Source organism: Podarcis muralis, chromosome 9 (assembly GCF_964188315.1).
Source record: "Podarcis muralis chromosome 9, rPodMur119.hap1.1, whole genome shotgun sequence".
Taxonomy (NCBI): domain Eukaryota; kingdom Metazoa; phylum Chordata; class Lepidosauria; order Squamata; family Lacertidae; genus Podarcis; species Podarcis muralis.
Window position 1 is genome coordinate 410,105 of NC_135663.1, and position 19,689 is coordinate 429,793.

The following is a 19,689-nucleotide window of genomic DNA, read 5'->3' on the forward strand; positions in this document are numbered from 1 at the left end:
GCAAGCTCACCCGGCTCTTTTCCTTACACAGAAGCCAGAGTTTATTGTTAGAGAAATTCTATGCCTGAATATATCCTTCCAACTTGACAGCTCAGGGAAGTCACCTAGCTTGAAAAATAATATAAAATTATCTCCTTTGCCAGTTTCCTCCATTCCAAAGCTATTTTCCCCTTGCAAAAGGACTCCAGGAAGTTCCCAGAGGTGACAATTGCTGGGCTTATTGTTAGCCAAGGGAAGCCAAATCTCATCACCTGACTCGCCTCAGGCTCCAGACAGGCACAGGAACTTCTATTGTACTTTTGGGTGGTGGTACTTAAGACATCTTTGTCTATGCTCATCTTATACCTGAGTCTTGCCCTCCCATGTCTGCTTATGCTAATCTGGTACCAAGGACTTGTCTGGACATCTTTGCCAAGGTTAAGCCCTCCCCTTCGAACTGTATTCTGGGATGTGGTGGGAAAGTTTTAAAAGTCTTTGTCACCCCATCCTCGGGGTTCAAAATTCTTCTTTGAACTTGTTGCGCACTTTGACATGCTTTCGAACTGCTAGGTTGGCAGGAGCTGGGACCGAGCAACAGGCGCTCACCCCATCGCGGGGATTCGGCAAGCCCTAGGCTATGTGGTTTAGACCACAGCTCCACCCAAGTCCCGTAAAGCCTTAAAGGTAAAGCTAAAGGGACCCCTGACCATTAGGTCCAGTCGTGGCCAACTCTGGGGTTGCGGCGCTCATCTCGCTTTATTGGCCGAGGGAGCCGGCATACAGCTTCCGGGTCATGTGGCCATCATGACTAAGCCGCTTCTGGCGAACCTTCCCGCTGGAGCGGTACCTATTTATCTACTTGCACTTTGTGCTTTTGAACTGCTAGGTTGGCAGGAGCTGGGACCGAGCAACGGGAGCTCACCTTGTCGTGGGGATTCAAACCGCCGACCTTCTGATCGGCAAGCCCTAGGCTCTGTGGTTTAACTCACAGCGCTACCCGCGTTGACTGCATTTTCTGGGTAGCCTGGCCATTCCTTGGAGATGGTCAATACTTAGTTCCTGAATCTCTTACGCATAACAAATACCTGACAGACTGCGTTTGCAGAGAGGTGCAAGCCCCTACAATCCAAAGACAATTGGAAAGCTTTACCCATGTCCTTCCTCCTTGCAGAGAAATATTTGCGGGCAATTTGGGAGAGTCAAAATGGCTTCAGGATTGCTCTCCTGTACTGTTTCAGACACTATAATTATGTATGTGTGTTTGCCTTGTATGCATGTGTGTTTGACCTTAGAATTCCTATAACAATCGCCCCTCTGGGGCTATAATTTTAATTAAATTGTTTGCCCCACAGATAATAAATAACCTGGTATGTTGTAAATGGATGCTGTCAGAGCTGCCTCAGGTCCCAGCTCACAGAGGACCAACGCCAGTCCGTTGTTATATAAAATAGTCTTTATTGAAGTTCAGTTTCTCATTTACAGCCACGGCGCGCAGCTCTACGTCTTAAACCCTAGACCGCCGAAGCTCCGTCTGAGTCTCCTCCCCCCAGACACCAGTTTAAGACCATAGCCTTGCTCCACCTCTTCCTCTGCTCCCTCCTCCTCTGGGTCCGCTTGTCCGCCGAGGTCTTGCCCTTCCTAGACTCTTCTGACGCTGACTCCCCTGAGTCTTCCCCCTCCCTCCGGCGAGCTTTAGGACCTGGTTCCCAATCCGGGTTTTCTGTTGTCCCGCGCGCCTGTACATTTGAACTTGGCGCGCGCCCAGCCTGCCACCTTCCTTCTGACCGTTATACTGCTCCTGTCACTGCTTGCCGGAGGGGACGCTGACTCTGACCTATGAGACTCTTCCCCCCCACTACGCTCCGGTGGGGAAGCTGGCCCTGATTTCCAGCTACTGCTCTGGGAGTCTCCACTGGCCCCCTGCTTCTGGTGTGTCCCCCCTGGGACCCCCCTTGCCCTGGCCATCGGCGCCCCCTTCTGGGAATCTTCTGATTCACTGGAGAGGCTTATGGAATCTCTCGGGTCACTGTCATTCTGCCCTCCGCTGCCCTCAGATTCTTCCCCTTCGCTCTCCATTTCCTCTCTCCCCTGCGCCTCTGCTCCTGAGCCCCTGACAGATGCCTTTGTGTAAATTTGAAGAGACTTGCATGTCAGGCCTCTTAAGGCTATTCGCAAGTGTAGCTGTGCATATAGCTACAATAAAATAACACATGTTGCATTTTCTTACAAAATTACTTATGGCATTCTAGCACTTTGGGAGAAACATTTTCTTAATAGTGTTCTGTGCTTTTCACCCAGCAGGAAGGTCCAAAAATGATTGTAAAAATGCAGTTTGTTTTGTTTGCCTTTTTTGTGTTCTCAGTTGTCAAAGTTGGTCTCCTGGCCCTTGCAAGTTCAGCAGAACTGAGGGGGGAAACTCTGGTCAAAAAGTTTTTGGAAGTCAAAGGACACACCATGTTAACCAGATCACCTCTATCTCTATGCTTTCTGACACTCTCAATGAAAGGTTCATAAGACAGGACTGGCCTTTGCAGAAGCCCTGCTAGCTCTGCTTCACAGTAGGGCTTGTTCTTCTATATGCTTGCTTGTTTTATCTTCAACAATACTTTCTGCCAGTTTTTCCAAGACTGAAATTAAGCTAAGCAGCCTGCAATTTCCCAGGTCCCCCCCCCCCCTTCATCCCATTTAAAAAACTGGTGTTACATTGGCTACTTTCCAGCCCTTTCATTAGAAGGTCAGCAATTTCACCTTCAAGATGTTTGGGACCTCTATGGTGGATTCCATCCAGACCTGGCGACTTGCCAGTTTTTATTTTGTCTAGGAGACTTTTAGTTTCACCTCTTCTCAGTGCTCTCTGCCTCCGTCGTTCAAAGGCAGTACAGGCACTGGGATCTGCCGCACGATGCCTCCAAACACCAGTTACTGTGGGGAGAGTTGCTGCTGCACCCAGGTCCTGTTTGTGGGCTCCCTTGGGGGCATCTGTTCTGCCCCTTTGAGAAAAGGGTGCTGGACCCTTTGGCTTGATCCAGCAGCAGCCCGGCTCTGAAACCTGCTTTGGGAAGAAAGCCTTGCAGTTAGCCAGAACAGAAATGCAAATCGAAAACCAGGGCCCATTAAACCGTGGGGCTAGGTTTCCTGCTTTGGAGGCGGTTGGACTAGATGACTCGTTGGGTCCCTTCCAATTCTCCCATTCTGTGATTCTAGTGGCATTCCAGGGTGGCTGTCCTGGGAAAGGGCCGGGTGGTGGACCTCCTCTCCCCCCTTCCTCCAGGAGTGGACTGAAATCCCTAAGCCAATGAGTGTTGTCCATCCCGGATTAAGGCCACCACCAGCCGGGAAGTCCCTAAGCTCATTTCCTTCTTGTCACACTTGTCCCGGCCACCATGGAGGATGAGGAAGAGGATGCCTTGGCCAGGAGCCGCCAGGAGCCCGCCATGGAGGTAAGGCCTGCAGTGGTCCCTGGGAAGCTGGAGGTGAGGGATGCAGAGTTCAGGATGAACTCTCTCCCTTCAGGGTGGCGGTCCCAGGTGAGAAAGGTGTAGCTGGCAGACCGGGAGGACAAGTCGGACTCTGCTCTGGCCACGGCAGTGGCGTAGCGTGGGGGGTGCAGGGGGGGCCGGCCGCACCGGGCGCAACATCTGGGGTTAGGGCAAATCCACAAGTTAGGGGGCGCAAATCCACGGGTTAGGGGGCGCAAATTACTTGCCTTGCCCCGGGTGCTGACAACCCACGCTACGCCACTGGGCCACGGGAAGCTGCGATCTCACAGACAGAAGGGAACGTGTTGTGGTAACGAGAAGGGCGGGATCAGGTCCCAAGCCTAGCCTCTGTGCCTAGTGATGGCAATCTGGGCTGCACATAAACAGAAACCCCGGCATCACATGCAGCTCAGATGTCAAAGGGATAAAACAACCGCACAATTTCCAAAGGCATTTGACGGCAGCCCTGCGTAGGGAAGTTTTTAACGTCTGACGTTTGCTGTGTTTTTACCATGTTGGAAGCTGCACAGAGCGGCTGGGGCAACCCAGTCAGATGGGCAGGGTGTCAATAATAAAATTATGATTAGTTATGGTGGGCTGCGGTTCCTGCGTTGCAGGGGGTTGGTCTAGATGACCCTTTGGGTCTCTTCCTGCACTATGGTTCTAAGGACAGAGGGAAAGGCTGGCAGAGGCAGGTGAGCCAGAGGGGCACAGGGCAGGAGGGGGGGAAATCAGTCTCTGCAAGGGGCTCTCTTGTACCTTTAAGCATTATTGAAGGTGGGGTGCTGGTGCTACTCTTGCTGGGATTTGCACCCCAAGTGCCGAAACACAGACCCCCAGCAAAGCAAAGGGGGTGGCGGAGCCCCTCCAGGCCCAAAGGGTGCCAAGGCTGGTTGGAAGTAACTGGCCGGTTTTGGGGGGAACCCTGGGCTTTTCTGTGGGAGCTCATGTCCCCGGTTGGAGCAATGTGCTTCAGTCACGGCTGGGGCCTGCCTTTCTGGGGATTTGGTGGTTAATGAGGATTATGCACTTCGTGAAGGAAAGAGGCGTAAAACGAGAGGGTTAGAAGCAGAGACACGCAAGGCGGGCAGGGCAGGTCGGGTCCTGACTTAACCCTGTTATAAGATAAAACTGCTCCTTTTTCCTTATGGGGTATCCAAGAGCCCATATAGAGTCCTTTTGTAGGTTCTCCATCGGCAGGAGAAAATAACAGAGGCCAACCAGAGAATATTGAGAAGCAAAACAGCTCGTAAGCCTGATCTTTATTAAACTGTTGCAACAGGGTCCTCACAGCCACACGCAGGAGGGACCCAGAACAATGGTGTGCAATGCCTTATATAGACTTTTTAAATTGCCACCCTGCAGCCCAAGACCCCCCCCCCATACATCATACGTACATCACAGAAGAGGCAGTCTACAGCAGAAAACCTGCCTGCCAGGTTACCGGAGAATGATCACTGATTACATTATTTGGGCCGCCTGGCAATTCCTTTGTGATGGTAAATACTCAGTTCCTGAACCCAGGTCACAGGCTCACACAGATACCCCTTAAGACAGGGGTCAGCAACCGTTTTCAGCCATGGGCCGGTCCACCATCCCTCAGATCATGTGGTGGGCCAGACTATATATTTTTTTAAGATGTATTTTTATTAAAGATTTTCTTGATTTACAAGGCCAGACTATATTTTGAAGGAAAAAGAAAAAGAAAAAAATAATGAATTCCTATGCCCCACAAATAACCCAGAGATGCATTTTTAATAAAAGCACACATTCTACAGTACTCATGTAAAAACATGCTGATTTCCAGACCGTCTGCGGGCCGGATTGAGAAGGCAATTGGCACTATGGCTCTCCATAGTGAGGGTGTCAGGATCAGCACCCAAAGCCCTGGCTGTGCCCTTCCTGGCCACTCTCCTTGGGCCCAGTCCTGGTCTGCCCTTGCGGCCTGTGGAGGCTTCGAAGCAGCTCAAGGGGGGGGGGGACACCCGGTTCATCCCTCTCTTGTGCTCACAACCAGTGCCGGAATTATATATAAGCTAAACAAGCTCTAGCTTAGGGCCCCACTCTCTTGGGGCTCCTGTGATGTAAGTCATGGGCCCCACCTGCTAGCCTGCTCCCTAAAATATCACTGGTTTGCTCCTTTCTATATATAGGGTGCCTACATTCTGCATAATGTCCATATACAGTGGTACCTCGCAAGACGAATGCCTCGCAAGACAAAAAACTCGCTAGACGAAAGGTTTTTCCGTTTTCGATTTGCCTCGCAAGACGAATTTCCCCTATGGGCTTGATTCGCAAGACGAAAACGTCTCGCGACTTTGTTTTCTTTGTCTAAAAACAAAGACATGTTTTGTTTATAAAGTTAATTTATTTTCCCTTCAATTTTTGAACTGCTCTTTACAGTATGTGTGACTTTAAAGAGCAGTTAATAAACTGTTGTTGTACCAAATTTGGCTTTGTTTGGACTTTTTTTGACCATAGGAACGCATTAATTGATTTTCAACGCATTCCTATGGGATTTCGTGCTTCGCAAGACGAAAAATTCGCTAGACGACAAAAATTGCGGAACGAATTAATTTCGTCTTGCGGGGCACCACTGTAGTTAAAGCTCTGGTTTTCCCAGTAGTTGATGAAAGTGAGAGCTGGACCATCAAGAAGGCTGATTGCCGAAGAATGGATGCTTTTGAATTCTGGTGCTGGAGGAGACTCTGGAGAGTCCCATGGACTGCAAGAAGATCCAACCTCTCCATTCTGAAGGAAATCAGCCCTGAGTGCTCACTGGAAGGACAGATCCTGAAGCTGAGGCTCCAGGACTTTGGCCACCTCATGAGAAGAGAAGACTCCCTGGAAAAGACCCTGAGGTTGGGAAAGATGGAGGGCGCAAGGAGAAGGGGACGACAGAGGATGAGATGGTGGGACAGTGTTTTCGAGGTTACCAGCATGAGTGTGACCAAACTGCGGGAGGCAGTGGAAGACAGGAGGGCCTGGTGTGCTCTGGTCCAGGGGGTCACGAAGAGTCGGACATGACTAAATGATAACAACATTCTGCCAGGACTGGTTGCAGGGCAACATGTGCAAATGGCCTGAGATACCTCTGAGGTCCATCAATTACCATAGAGCATTTATTCAACACAAAAAACAGCAACAATTTGTTGTTGATGAAGGACAGCTGGACATAGAAAGGGCCCGTTACCTTCAGGAGCTGTCCACAGGTGTCAACGTTTCCCTTTTTTAAAGGGAAATTCCTTTATTCCGAATAGGATTCCTTGCGAGAAAAGGGGAAAGTTGACAGCTATGCCTAAATCCCGCCCTGCTCACAACAACCCTGTGAGGTAGGCAAGCCTAAGGGAGGCTCAGGGTTTTTTGAACCCGGGCCTCTTCGCTTCTGCTCCACACTCTGCTGCCTCTACATGCTCCCCCCCCCCCCCCCGGGAAAGCATGGGAAAAAAGAAGCATCTTCTTAGGACCTGCAGCATCCTAGGACCCTACGGGACCGCCTCTCCTGGTCTGCCCCACGGAGGACCTTAAGGTCCATAAATAGCAACACCCTAGTGGTCCCAGGCCCTAAGGAAGTTAGATTAGCCACAACCAGAGGCAGGGCCTTCTCAGTGGTGGCCCCGGCTTGGTGGAACGCTCTGCCACAAGAGACCAGGGCCCTGCAGGATCTGATTTCATAGAATCATAGAATCATAGAATCATAGAATCATAGAGTTGGAAGAGACCACAAGGGCCATCGAGTCCAACCCCCTGCCAAGCAGGAAACACCATCAGAGCACTCCTGACATATGGTTGTCAAGCCTCTGCTTAAAGACCTCCAAAGAAGGAGACTCCACCACACTCCTTGGCAGCAAATTCCACTGTCAAACAGCTCTTACTGTCAGGAAGTTCTTCCTAATGTTTAGGTGGAATCTTCTTTCTTGGAGTTTGGATCCATTGCTCCGTGTCCGCTTCCGCAGGTCCTGTAAGACAGAGTTGTTCCACCTGGCCTTTGGCTTGGAATCAGTTTTATTCCCTCCCCCTCTTTCCTTTTTCCTCCTGTGATGAGGCTGCATTTTAATGTTTTAATGTTGTATTTTAATATTGTTTTTAAGTTGTATTCGTTCAACTTGTTTTTATTATTGCTTCTTAGCCACCCTGAGCCCGGCCTTGGCTGGGGAGGGCGGGGTATAAATAAAAATTATTATAATTATTATCTTTTTGGCATCCCTCCCCCCCTTCCATGGTACAGTCCGTTCCTTCTCTCCCCCCCCCCGCCCGCTGCTTGCGTGGACCAGGCCTCCCTTTCGCGCTGCGCCACCTGCAGGCGCCTCGGGGAACGGCAGGGCTCGGTGCCGGACGGTTCCCTTTCCACGTGACTCCTGCGCGCGCTCCCATTGGCCCGCCGCTCGGTTCCATCAGGGCCGCTCGGTTGCCCGGCGCCGAGGCAGCGGCTCCAACGGCGGCGGCGGCGGCGGCGAGCGAGGCGGCTTCTCGGAGGGAGGCAGGCCGGTAGGGAGCGGAGGGGGCCGTGGGGGCGGGCAGGGGGCCGCTGCGGGGCCGCGGCGACGACGAGAGCCGGCCTCGCCCGTTGGGCTGGCTTGCACGTATGAACGCAGACAAACTTGCGTGTCAGGGGTCCGCGCGCTCCTCTGGGCCTTCGGGGCCCTCGTGCGGGGCGGAGCCTCCTCTGGAGGAGAGAAGCGGGCGCGGGGTTAACCTGCGGAACTCCCCGCCACAGGAGGCAGCAAGAGCCCCAAGCGAGATGGCTTGGAAAGAGGGCAGGACAAGGTGGAATTGGCAGTATATATATTGCAATTAAAGAACCTTTTAATGAGGGTGAAAGAGGAGAGCCCAAAATATGGTCTGAAGCTCAACATCAAAAAAACGAAGATCATGGCCACTGGTCCCATCACCTCCTGGCAAATAGAAGGGGAAGAAATGGAGGCAGTGAGAGATTTTACTTTCTTGGGCTCCATGATCACTGCAGATGGTGACAGCAGCCACAAAATTAAAAGACGCCTGCTTCTTGGAGGAAAAGCGATGGCAAACCTAGACAGCATCTTAAAAAGCAGAGACATCACCTTGCAAAAAAGGTCCGTATAGTCAAAGCTCTGGTTTTCCCAGTAGTGATGTATGGAAGTGAGAGCTGGACCATCAAGAAGGCTGATGGCCGAAGAATGGATGCTTTTGAATTCTGGTGCTGGAGGAGACTCTGGAGAGTCCCATGGACTGCAAGAAGATCCAACCTCTCCATTCTGAAGGAAATCAGCCCTGAGTGCTCACTGGAAGGACAGATCCTGAAGCTGAGGCTCCAATACTCTGGCCGCCTCATGAGAAGACTCCCTGGAAAAGACCCTGATGCTGGGAAAGATGGAGGGCACAAGGAGAAGGGGACGACAGAGGACGAGATGGTTGGACAGTGTTCTTGAAGCTACCAGCATGAGGGAGGCAGTGGAAGACAGGAGGGCCTGGCGTGCTCTGGTCCAGGGGGTCACGAAGAGGCGGACACGACTAAATGATTAAACAACAACAACATATTGCAATGTGAATTGTAATTAGAGATTGACAAAATGTGGATTTAAAAATTAAGGGAAAGCAGAAAGAGGACAGGACAAGTACAGTGGAGGTGGCGAGGCTTCTGGATCTCAGTGGCAGGGAGGCGCAGGAGGGGAGAGGGTTGCTCTTTCTTGGGCTCGGATCCTGCGCGCAGGTTTCCCCAAAGGGGCACCTGGAACCCAGAACAGGAGGCTGGACCCCTTTGGCCTCATCCTGCAGGCTCTTCTGAGGTCCTTCTCTGCTAGGCATGGAGCAGAGGGAAGCCTGGGCAGCCACTTGCGGGGGCCCAAGCAGGCGGTCTTGGGGACAAAGGGGGGATTTCTACCCACCCCCAAGGCCACTATTCCAGGAGGCTCCGCATCAAGGTGTCTTTAAAAAATATGCCTGGTTTTGTCATTTATTTCAAGTTCAAGTAGACTCCTTAAAGAAATGAAAGTGGCGCACAACAAACCAGCAATGTAAACTATCAGTGAAATTGCACAGGCTCTAATGTTTCACTTCTGTTTCCATGTGTCTGAAGAAGTGTACATGCGCACGAAATCTTATACCAAGAACAAACTTAGTTGGTCTCTAAGGTGCTACTGGACTATTTATAATTCTTTTGTATATATTTCACAGGCAGATTGAGACAGCTACAGTGGTACCTTGGTTCTCAAACGTCTTGGTTCCCAAACACCGAAAATTGTTCCGGTCTTCGAACGTTTTTCAGAAGCCGAACGTCCGATGCGGCTGTCGGCTACTGTTTCCGGATGCCTGCACCAATCAGAAGCCGTGCCTTGGTTTCCAAACATTTTGGAAGTCAAACGGACTTTTGGAACGGATTAAGTTTGGGAACCAAGGTACCACTGTATTTGGCGCTTTTGTTTTTGCTATTCATTTTGCGTTTTTGTTTTTGAGGCTTTTTCGGTTAATTTGTTTTTGTGACTGTGGAACCCAGTCCAGCTACTTATTGATTGATTGATTGATTGATTGATTGAGGGACTGTGGAAATGGATAAAAGCCCCCCCATCCAAACAATGACTCATCAGTGCAAGTAAGAAAAAAAATAATTTTAATTTTTATCATCTGCAATACTGCCTTATTCATTTTATAGTACAGTACATTGATTATTGCCTTCATTTTATGGATCAATGGTCTCGTTAGAGAGTAAAATTCATATTACATTGCTGTTTTAGGGGTTGTTTTTAAAAGTCTGGAACGGAGTAATCCGTTTTGCATTACTTTCTATGGGAAAGTGTGCCTTGGTTTTGAAACGCTTTGGTTTTGGAACGGACTTCTGGAACGGATTAAGTTTGAGAACAGATATAGGAATAGAGCGAATGATAAAATAGCAAGTACTACGGCCAGGTCACTAATCCAGTGAGGCTTTCACATCCCCGTTTCACAGATGTGCTTGTGGGGTCTGAAGTGGTGGTGACTGGCCGTGACCTTGAGCTTACAGTGGGCAGCTCAGGGAAGATGTTGAGCCAGCGTGTGGCAACTGTACAAAGGGCAAATTCCATGCTAGGCATCATTAGGAAAGGGATTGCAAATAAAGTTGCTAATACTGTAATGTCATTTATACAAATCAGTTGTGCAACCTGTGTACTGTTCTGGTTGCCTCACCTCAAAAAGGCTGTTCTCGAGCTGGGAAAGTTTCAGAAAAATGCAACCAAAATGATCAAGGAGGGTGGAGCGATTTCACTGTGAATAAAGGTTGCGGCATTTTGTAAACAAATACATGATAAAGGTGTATAAAATTATACTAGAAAGAGGGCCAGCCAAAGAAACTGAATGTTGGAAGGTTCAAGACAGGCTTCTCAACACTGTCCAGAGTTAAAACTCTTCTTCTTCTTCTTCTTCTTCTTCTTCTTCTTCTTCTTCTTCTTCTTCTTCTTCTTCTTCTTTGGTGATCCCTCGCAGCCGAGTAAGATTGTCTTCCATGAACAGGGTCTTAACAGTGAGTCCCTAAGTGACTGTGGCCAATTCTGGATCCATTTCCTTCCACAGTGGGGACATTAGTTTCTGGGCAGGAGTTGATCACAGTGTGGATTTGCCAAACGTGCCTTCCTCTTAGCTCGTTTCTCCCTTGCGTCCTGAGTTCGAGTGTCTTCAAAGCCCGTGACACCTTTGGTAAAGGCTGTTCTTCAATTGGAGCGTTTGTAGGCAAATGACGGTGGCTATCAAGATTATACCTCAACAAAGGCTTCAAGGAAGGAAACCAAGGCGCAAAATGAACACTCGAGCTCTTCAAGAGCCCATTAAGTGGAATTGCTTCCAAACGACTCTTAAGGACCATCTGCCTTCAGTTGGAATTTGCTACAGCAAGATTGAGTGCTAGCTACCCATTTTGGTAGCCGAGGATAAAGCTGCCAGTGGCCACCAGCCACAATGGCCGGGCTCTGCCTATGCTGTGGGAGGCAGGATGTCTCTGAACCCCCGTTGCTGGGACTGGCAGGAAGGAGCCTCCGTCTTGCCACTTTGAGAGCAGGTTGCTGCACGAGATGGGCACCCTTTGGCCTGATTCTGTGGCTGAGCTCTTAAGGGCTGCACACACTCTGGAAGATTCCCAGAGCCAAAGTCTGGAAGCAGATGGCAGCCAGTGAAACCCCTCTGTTCTGAAAAAGGCCCCTCTGTAGTTGCCCCTGGCCACTGGTGCGCAGACTCACCCAGCATGGCTGGTCCCGGATTCTGGTCCTAGGAAGCATGCAAGGTTTCCAGAGACATTGCCCAAAGTTGGGGGGGGGGGATCAGGGAGCAGTGAGGCTGCCTCTCTGAAGAGGCAGGGGTGGGTGCAGTTTCAGTGCTGACCCTTCTGTCTTTCCACAGGTGATTGAGGCCGAAACTGTGGGCTTGAACGCCATCTTCCTGCTCCTCATGTCCCGTGTATCGCAGGCCTCAGGGGGCTTCTTGCCACCGCTCAGCTCCCTGGTGGGGCCCAGGAAGGTGTTGCCAGCTGATGGAGGGGAACACCTGGAGGCAGCTGACACAGGTAGGTAGGGGCCTGTGCCAAAACTGGCTTCCATTTGTTTCTTGCTGTGCCCACTGCACATAGCAGAGATGGTGCCCAAAGGAAGCTCTGTTCAGGAGGACTGGAGCGCTCCCAGTCGTGCTTCCCACTGTCGCTTGACTGTAAGGAAAGTGACTGGTGGTTTTGCACTGGAATGTCCTTGTCACAGAAGCCCTTCTGGAAAGCGGGGGGTGGGTGGGGTGGGGAGGAACCAGCTGCCCCCCTCCTGCTTCTGGGAGATCCCTTAATTGCATTTGTCCTTTCTTCCTGCTGCTCAGCTGCTCCAGGCAGGCCAACTTAATCCTCGGAATTAGCAGCCTGCCTCAGGCAGACCAGGTCCCAGCAGGGGCAGCAGAGGTGACTGACCTCCTGCTAGACCTTGGCAGGATGGAGGGGAAGGGCATGGCTGCGGCTGCCCAGGTGATGCCAGCCTGCTGAGGCAGCTCCGCTGCAAAGGGTTGGCATCAGACTCCTGTCTCTTTGCAGGCTCCAGATCGCTGACGCCGCTGGCCAAATCCTTCCAGAAGGCGGAGGCTCTCCTGCGCCACTGCGTCAACCCCAGCCTGTGGCGCCTGCTGCCCCCGCGCCCCAGCGAGAGCGCTTACGACAGCGAGGAGGAGGACTCTCCCGGAGGCCTGGCCCGCCTGGCCCAGGTGGAGCGCAGCTTTCTGGGGCTCAGCCGCTGCCTGTGCGTGATGGAGAACCCCCGCACGGAGACCTTCCAGGCCCACGTGCGGCCAGCCCTCCCGGACACGGCCCGGGGCGCCTTCACTTACCACGCGGCCCGGAGCAGCGTGGCTCGCCAGTGCGCCACTCTCCACGCTCTGCTGCAGCACCGCCACCACCTCCGCCTCTCCCGCCACTTCAGCCGCCGCCTCAAGGCGGCTTCGGCCTTCGTGCAGCACCTGATGGCCGCTGAGCGCTGCCTGCCGCCCCTGGCCGGCCAGCCAGACGCCACCTGGGGCCGCCAGCTGCGGGGGCTGTGCGAGGAGATGCGCACCCACGCCACGCACTGGGAGGGGCTGCAGCGGCGCATCCGCAGCGACCCCTGGCTGCGGCACATGCTGCTGCAGCGCCACGAGGTGGTCCAGCACATGAGGCGGACCCTCTGCTTGCTGGCCCTGCACGCCGTCTGCCTCCTGGAGCGCCACATCGAGGCCCTGCTGCGCAGCTTGGCCCACGCCCTTCCTGTGCCCGCTGCCTTGCTTTCCGACTTGTTCCAGGGGCTGGAGATCTACAACCAGGTGGTGAACGACCAGGTGCTGCAGCAGGCCTTCCTGGAGCAGCAGGCCAGGAAGCCAGGCCTGCAGAGAACAGCGAGCAGTTCCCCAGCCTTCCCCCTGGAGAGGGTCTTGCGCATCTTGGCAGCAGAGAGGGGCAAGCGGGCCGCCCAGAGGCTGCACCCGCTGCTCCTCCGAAGGGGGGGTCTGGAGCCTGCGCCTTGGGGTGGGGACACCAAGCCTGGGCTCCTGGAACGGGCCTCCCAGGCCTCTCCGGCAGGCGAGGGTCTTCCCAGTCTCTCGATGGAGCTGCAGGCCTTGTGCCACGAGGAGGAAGAGGGCCTTCTTGTCGTCCTGGGGGAGCTGGTGGCTTCCACGGACAGCCTGTGGCATCACGTCCTGAACCGGCCCAAGCAGGAGAAGCCCCTCGAACGCTTGGAGCCGACTGACCTGCCTCAGGGGCTGGACTCTGCCTCGCTGCCCAGCTGGAAGTCTGTGCGCTGGCTGGACACCTCCTTCACCGAGGCGGCTGCAGCGCTCTATGCCCAGTACTGCCCGCTGATGTGGAGGGCGGCTGCCTCTTCCTTGGCGCACCAGCTGGAGCTCCACCCGCCCCTGGCGCACTTCCAGCCGGGGGCAGCGGCTGCTTTGGCCCGGCAGCTGAGCCGCGGTCTGGCACAGGGTAAGTCAAACTGCGGAACTCCCTGCCACAGCAGGCAGGGAGGCCCACCGACTTGGATGTCTTTAGAAGGAGGAGAGGGCTCTCAGTGGCTACTTGCCAAGATGGTTATGTTGTGCCTCACAGTCGGAGGCAGCAGCATTCTGAATACCACTTTCTGAAAACCACAGGAGGGGAGAGGACTCTTGCCACTCAGCTCCTGTTGTGGGTATCTGGCTGGCCACTGGGGGGGGGGCAGGATACTGGGCTAGATAGGCCCCCCTTGGCCACATCCAGAAGGCTCTTCTGAGGTTCTTAAGTCCAGGTTCTTGGCTGACGGTGGGGTTGAGACAATGCCAAGGGGACCTGCCGGGATGGCATTCCAGCCCCCTGCCTCCCTTCCTGCCTCCGAGGGGTCTTTCCCCTCACTTTCCCCAGGCCTTGATGGTGCCCCTCGCGGACTGCTTGAGTCTTGCCCGTGTGTGGTCTGACTTGCCAGCAATTTCCCTGCCCCACAAAAAGGGCTGCCCTGCCAGTTTAGCTGGGGAGGCAGAGGACCAGGCAGGGCTCCTGCACTTCTGCTTCCGGGGTGCTGGTGCCCTCTGAGTCCCGAAAGGCCAGGCAAGGCCCACACCCACCTGGGGCTGCAGTTTGGGAGGTCAAAGGAGAAATGGGCACCTGCAGCCCAAGGGGAAATTTCCCTGACCAGTTCCTTCCTGTGTCTGGCAGAATATGCCCTGTGAGGGGCCACTTGGATTTTCTTTTCTCAGCCCCTAAACACCTTAGTATGGCCTCTGGGAGACCCCCATTCCATCTCTGGATCCACAGCCCCCTGGAATTGGGCTAGGGGTCCCTGCCTGCCACTCTGGGGGGGGGGCAGGCAGTCTGGTCCCCGTGGGGCTCATGCTCTCTCGCTCCCTCTGTGTCTCTGCAGCCTGTGTGCCTCGGGAGAGCGCAGGGGAACTGAAGGCCTTGGCGCTCCACCTGCTTACGTGGGATGTCCTCCAATACTGGGACCAAGGTAGGGCAGTCTCTGCTGGCAGGGGTGGGGGCTGTGCGGCAAGTGCTGAGTGAAGGGCCGGCCTTGGGGCAGGAGAGAGAGTTAGGAGGGGCTCCCGAGGGCCATCTAGTCCAGCCCTCTGCAATGCAGGAATCTGAACTAAAGCATTTGTGACTGATGGCCACCCAACCTCTGTATGAAAGTCCACCGGGAAGGAGAGCCCGCCACCTTCTGAGGGAGTCTGTTTCATCGTAGAACAGATAGGGGTTTTTTTGTTTTTAAATACATACATAAATAAAATGCAAAATAAATAAATAAATTATACAATGTCAAATAAAATGAAATTAGAGTAGAAGGGGGATATCTGGAGCCAAACAGATAGCAACCGATTTCCGTAACAAAGTGGAACATCATAATATCGCAAAGTTTCAAGTAACAGAAATGGGTTTACATTCTCCAGTACCTTATTCCTCCCGTATGTTATAAAAAGGCTCCGTCTCTCAATGAAGACATTGGGTTGCCTGCCCTCTCTGGTTCTCACTGTCTTCGTAAGCTCCATCACACGTACCGTGCCCAGATTTCAGTTTTCCATTCTCTCTTGGGTGGTGCTCTCATCTGCGCTCCCTTCAATTCTGACAAATGATAAGTACTCTGGCAGCACTTAAGAGATGTTGCATTGATTCCAGATCAACTGTTAGTACAATTTCTGTAACCTACCAAATCGTAGAGTTAGAGGATCCACGGGTGAAGGCTAGCCAGTTATTACTTCAAATTCCATTGTGATGGGTGCAAGGGAAAAGGCAGGCAGCTGGGAGGCAGCTCCTCAGTCCTGCCCTGTGGAGTGCCTGCTCAGTCACCCCATCCGACCTTGTTCCCTTTCCATCCCAGGTTTCTGCCAGGCTCTGGGCTCCAGCCTCACCGACAAATGCTTGGCCAAGCCTGCCCAGAGCGCAGAGGTGACCTGCAGCCAGACGGCTCAGCTCTTGCAGAGCCTCTACCTGCCATTGGCCTTCAGCCTGCAGTGCCTGGACTCCCAGCCCACGGAGAGCACAGGTGAGTGGGGGCTGCACTCTGTGGGGCAGGTGGAGGGGCAGCTGGGCCCCGACTCCCTCCTCCACCTCCACTGACGCCCTTTCCCCCTTGCAGCCGGCAGCCTTGTCCCATCCGGCCTCCACCTGCGGTTGCTGTCCCTCTCACTGGCCACCGCTCACTCCTCCTGTTACTGGGTCATGAGCAAGGCCTACCAGTACTTGGCTTCCTGGTCCCTCAGCCAGTTCCTCCTTGTGACCCAGGGGGACTTGCAGGCAAGTAGAACCATGAGTGGTGGGCAGGGAGGGGGTTCCTTCCTGAGGTCAGCCAGGCGCTGCAGGGGAGCAAATAGCCAAGGATCCATCCCCAGGGAGAGGTCCTGGCCAGTGCAGAGAGAGGATTGCGCCAGAACAAGCTCCTCTAAGGCCGCCTGACTCCTTCCTGCAGCTGCTGAAGGCAGAGGCCACCAGGCTGTCCGCACTGGTGAGCACGGCTTTTCCTGAGGGCAGGAAGCAGCAGAGCCCCCGCCTCTCTGGCCAGGAGCAGGAGCTGAGCCAGCAGATCCACTCCACAGCTTCCAGTCTCCAAGTAAGTGCCGGGGGTCCCAGCCTGCCTTGCCCCACTCTCCTCCCAGCAGCCTCCAGGATGCTGGCTGACCTTGACGCTGGCTTTGAGCTCTGGTGCCTGGAACACAGCAGGCTGGGCCTTCCCCTGCTTCGTAGAGAGGCCCTCTGCTTGCCCCCTGGCAGCCCTCCAACCTCCTCAGTGGGGCTTGCACAGGAGAAATTGCAGAGGGCAACGGGGTGGTTTGTTTCCCACCCGCCCCATGGCCCCTTTCCCCCTCTGTTGCACAGCTGTTTGCGAACCAGGTGCTGACGCTGTTTTCCTTGGACTGCAAGCGCATGTCGGCGGAGATCTTTAGCCAAACCATGCCCCTGGGCAAGCACTGGCGCCTCACCCTCCGAACAGGTAGGCCTGCAGGGCACAGGGCAGCGCCCTCCTGGCTACCAGGCCAGTTCTGCTCCTGCTGTCCTTGTTCCGCTTCTGGTTGGCCCTGTGGGGCCCATGAGCGCCTGGCCTAGTCAGCAGGCCTTGCTTGGGTCTGATCCTGCCGGGCTTCCCCCCTTAAGTTCTCCCATTGCCCTCGCAGAGCTGCCGCCCTCCCCCAGCGAATACGCCTCGGCTGCCGCCCAGAGCGTCCTGGGCCAGGTCTTGCTGGGCATCCAGCTCCTGCCTCAAGATGCCCAGGGACCAGCGCTCAGCCAGGTGACGACGGCCTTCTTGGAAGCCTGGATGGACCACATCCTGGCCCAGAAGATCAAGTTCAGGTGAGCATTCGACCGGGAGGGAGGGGGGTCTGGCCCTGCTGCCCCAGGAGGGTGGCAGGCTGGTCTGGGCTGCCCTTTCTCCCCTCTGACAGCCAGCCTTGCCTTCTGCCCCCCCCCCAGCCTCCAGGGCGCCCTCCAGCTGAAGCAGGACTTTGACCTGGTGCGTGAGCTGCTGCAGTCGGAGGATTATGGTCTGTCTCCAGAGATCAAGCAGCTGGTGCTCTCCCTCCGCGTCTTCCAGCAAGTGGACAACGCCATCGCCTGCCTCCTGCAGCAGCCCCCCAAGACCTCCTTGCCCTCGCACACCTGGGATGCCTTCCACAAGTGCTGTGAGTGGGCCTGGGGGGGGGGTCTGGGTGGGGGTGCCCTGGAGGGTCCCTTCCATCAACCCAGTGGGTCTACGGGTGAGGAAGGGCTGGGGGAAACCTCTGCCCCTCAAGGCCAGGGTCATGGAAGCTGGAAATGGAGCCTCTGCGCTCAGTGGCAGTCTACCTCTGAGCCGCCAGCAGAACTGGTGCGTCTGTAGAGTCCGAGGGAGACCCAGGAGGCCAAATGGCGCCTCAGCTGCCCCCACAGGAGACTGGCTTGTGGGAGAGGGTTGTTCTTGGGGAATGCAAGTGAGGCACTTGGAGCGCTCTGAAAGGGCGACATCAGTGCTGCCGCAGAAGCCACTGTTGCCACCTCTGTGCCCTGCGCCGACTGGGGCCTCGCGTTGGCTGCTGTCGCTAGTGGACTCCGCTCACTCTGATCCCGCCAGGCCTTCGCAGAGTGGCTCTCTGACCAGATCTCCTCCACAGAGGACTGGCGGACTTGGGAAGAGATCTGGGTGCGAAGGGGGTTCTGTCCTAAACCGCTGCAGAGACTCAATCCTGGAGCATATGGAGAGGTTCTGAAGGAAACCGCAGAGGGGCCTTTTCCTTGCTACTGAGCAGCCGCGGATTGGGACGTTTCAGTAGAGAAGGGCCATATCTCAGTGGGACGGGAGGGAGGGTCTCTCCCTGGCAGGCCCCGTCTCCTTCCTCAGCTGCTCTTCTTCCTCCCCCCCAGGCTCCCACGACGGGATTCGCACGCAGGACGGCGGCCCGGGCAGCCTGAACAGCCTGGAGAGCCTGGAAGGGCTGCCCACGCAGGCGAGGGCCGTGCTGGAGAGCCAGGCGGGCGACCTGCTGAGCCGCATGCAAGGGGGCGGCTGCAGCCCCGAGACCTACCTCAGCCCCATGCAGCAGGAGTGGCTGGCGCTGCGGCTGCACGGGGGCCGCCGCTGGAAAGTCCCCGCCCTGCCCTGCATGAACAGGACCTCTGAGCCTTGACTGGGCCGGGGGGGGGGGCAGCTCCGGCCTTGACAGGACAGGCACCTGTGAGCCGCCACACGCACCACAGACTCCTCGGGGCTTCTGCCACACGTGCCTCATGCCCCCTGGCTCTGCGCAGCGGCAGCCATGCTGTGACACTCTCCCCAGGGGGGCTGGTGCCCGAGGGAGCTCCCTGGAGGGGGGGGGAGCCTCAATTGCCTCCCGCCAGGCCTTGCCTGCTTCCCTGCAGGAACTCTCTGGCCCTAGACATTTTGGCTCCTGCTGGAGGAAGAGAAAGCAGCTTTTGGGGCGGCAGGGTCTGAAATCCCAAAAGGCGCCCCAGCGCTCCCAGGCTCAGGGTCACAAGGAAGTTGGAGAAGCACACGCAATATCTCAGATCACCTGTTTTTCACATTAAAGACTCCTGACGTTGCAGCCACTCAGCGCTTCTGTTGATTCAGGAATAAATCCGTAAGAATCTGCGTGACCCACTTTCCTCTGCCTCCATGCGCCTCCCCCTGGGGGGGAAGGGCTAGGCTCTAGCCGGCCCCAGGCTCAGCCCCCAACGGCATCTGCACGGGGGGGGGGCTCAGAAAGACCCCCTGCCTGAATCCCTGGGCAGCCGCTGCCAGTCAGTGCAGGCAGAGCTGAGCTCAGATGGACTGGCGGTCGACCCGGCAGCTTCTTGGCTTTCTTGGCATCCTGATGTTTGGCCGCCAAGTCCCTGGCTTTGCAGAAGTCGGGCTGAGGAGCGAGCGGGAGAACCCCGAGGTCCCTGGGAGTAAAATCCTGTCCCAGAGAGCAGCTTGCCTGCATTGTGGGAGCCAATCCTGACAAGTCGCAACATCCGTGCAGTCTGACAACACCCGCAGGGCAACGAAAGCTGAGCGCAGCCAGGCCCCACCCCTCGCTCCCCTGCCAAGTTGGAAGTGGCCCAGTGGCAGCGCGGCTCCCTCCCTCTAGCCAGGCCTCACCTGGAGTAGGGGGCCCAATGTGGAAAGAGGTCACAGGAGGATAATAATGAAGGGGGCCAGTAGTACCGGAAAGGAGAAGGGGGGCACGTTTAGCTGGGGAGGGGGGCTGCCTATGCAGCAGTGCATTTCAGAAGACAAATAGGCCGTTGGGAGATTCAGGATGGGTGAAAGGACAGACTTCACGCAGCAGCACGTAGTTAAACTAT

At 55.0% G+C, this 19,689-nt stretch overlaps 1 protein-coding gene across 3 annotated transcripts; it reads left to right on the forward strand.

The window, feature by feature from the left end:
• Positions 1-7,848: 7,848 nt before the first annotated feature.
• Positions 7,849-18,948, forward strand: CCDC142 (coiled-coil domain containing 142). Of its 3 annotated transcripts, none has more exons than XM_077933661.1 (11): positions 7,849-7,946; positions 11,802-11,964; positions 12,469-13,884; positions 14,795-14,881; positions 15,749-15,913; positions 16,007-16,164; positions 16,337-16,477; positions 16,744-16,858; positions 17,040-17,217; positions 17,338-17,621; positions 18,265-18,948. In XM_077933661.1, the coding sequence occupies exons 2-11, from the start codon at positions 11,850-11,852 to the stop codon at positions 18,525-18,527; spliced, it is 2,922 nt and encodes a 973-aa protein (XP_077789787.1). In that variant the 5' UTR covers positions 7,849-7,946; positions 11,802-11,849; the 3' UTR covers positions 18,528-18,948. The 3 variants fall into 3 exon arrangements, with proteins under 3 accessions (XP_077789787.1, XP_028600436.2, XP_028600437.2); XM_028744603.2 differs by having other exon boundaries at positions 17,338-17,546; XM_028744604.2 differs by lacking the exon at positions 17,338-17,621.
• Positions 18,949-19,689: the final 741 nt, after the last annotated feature.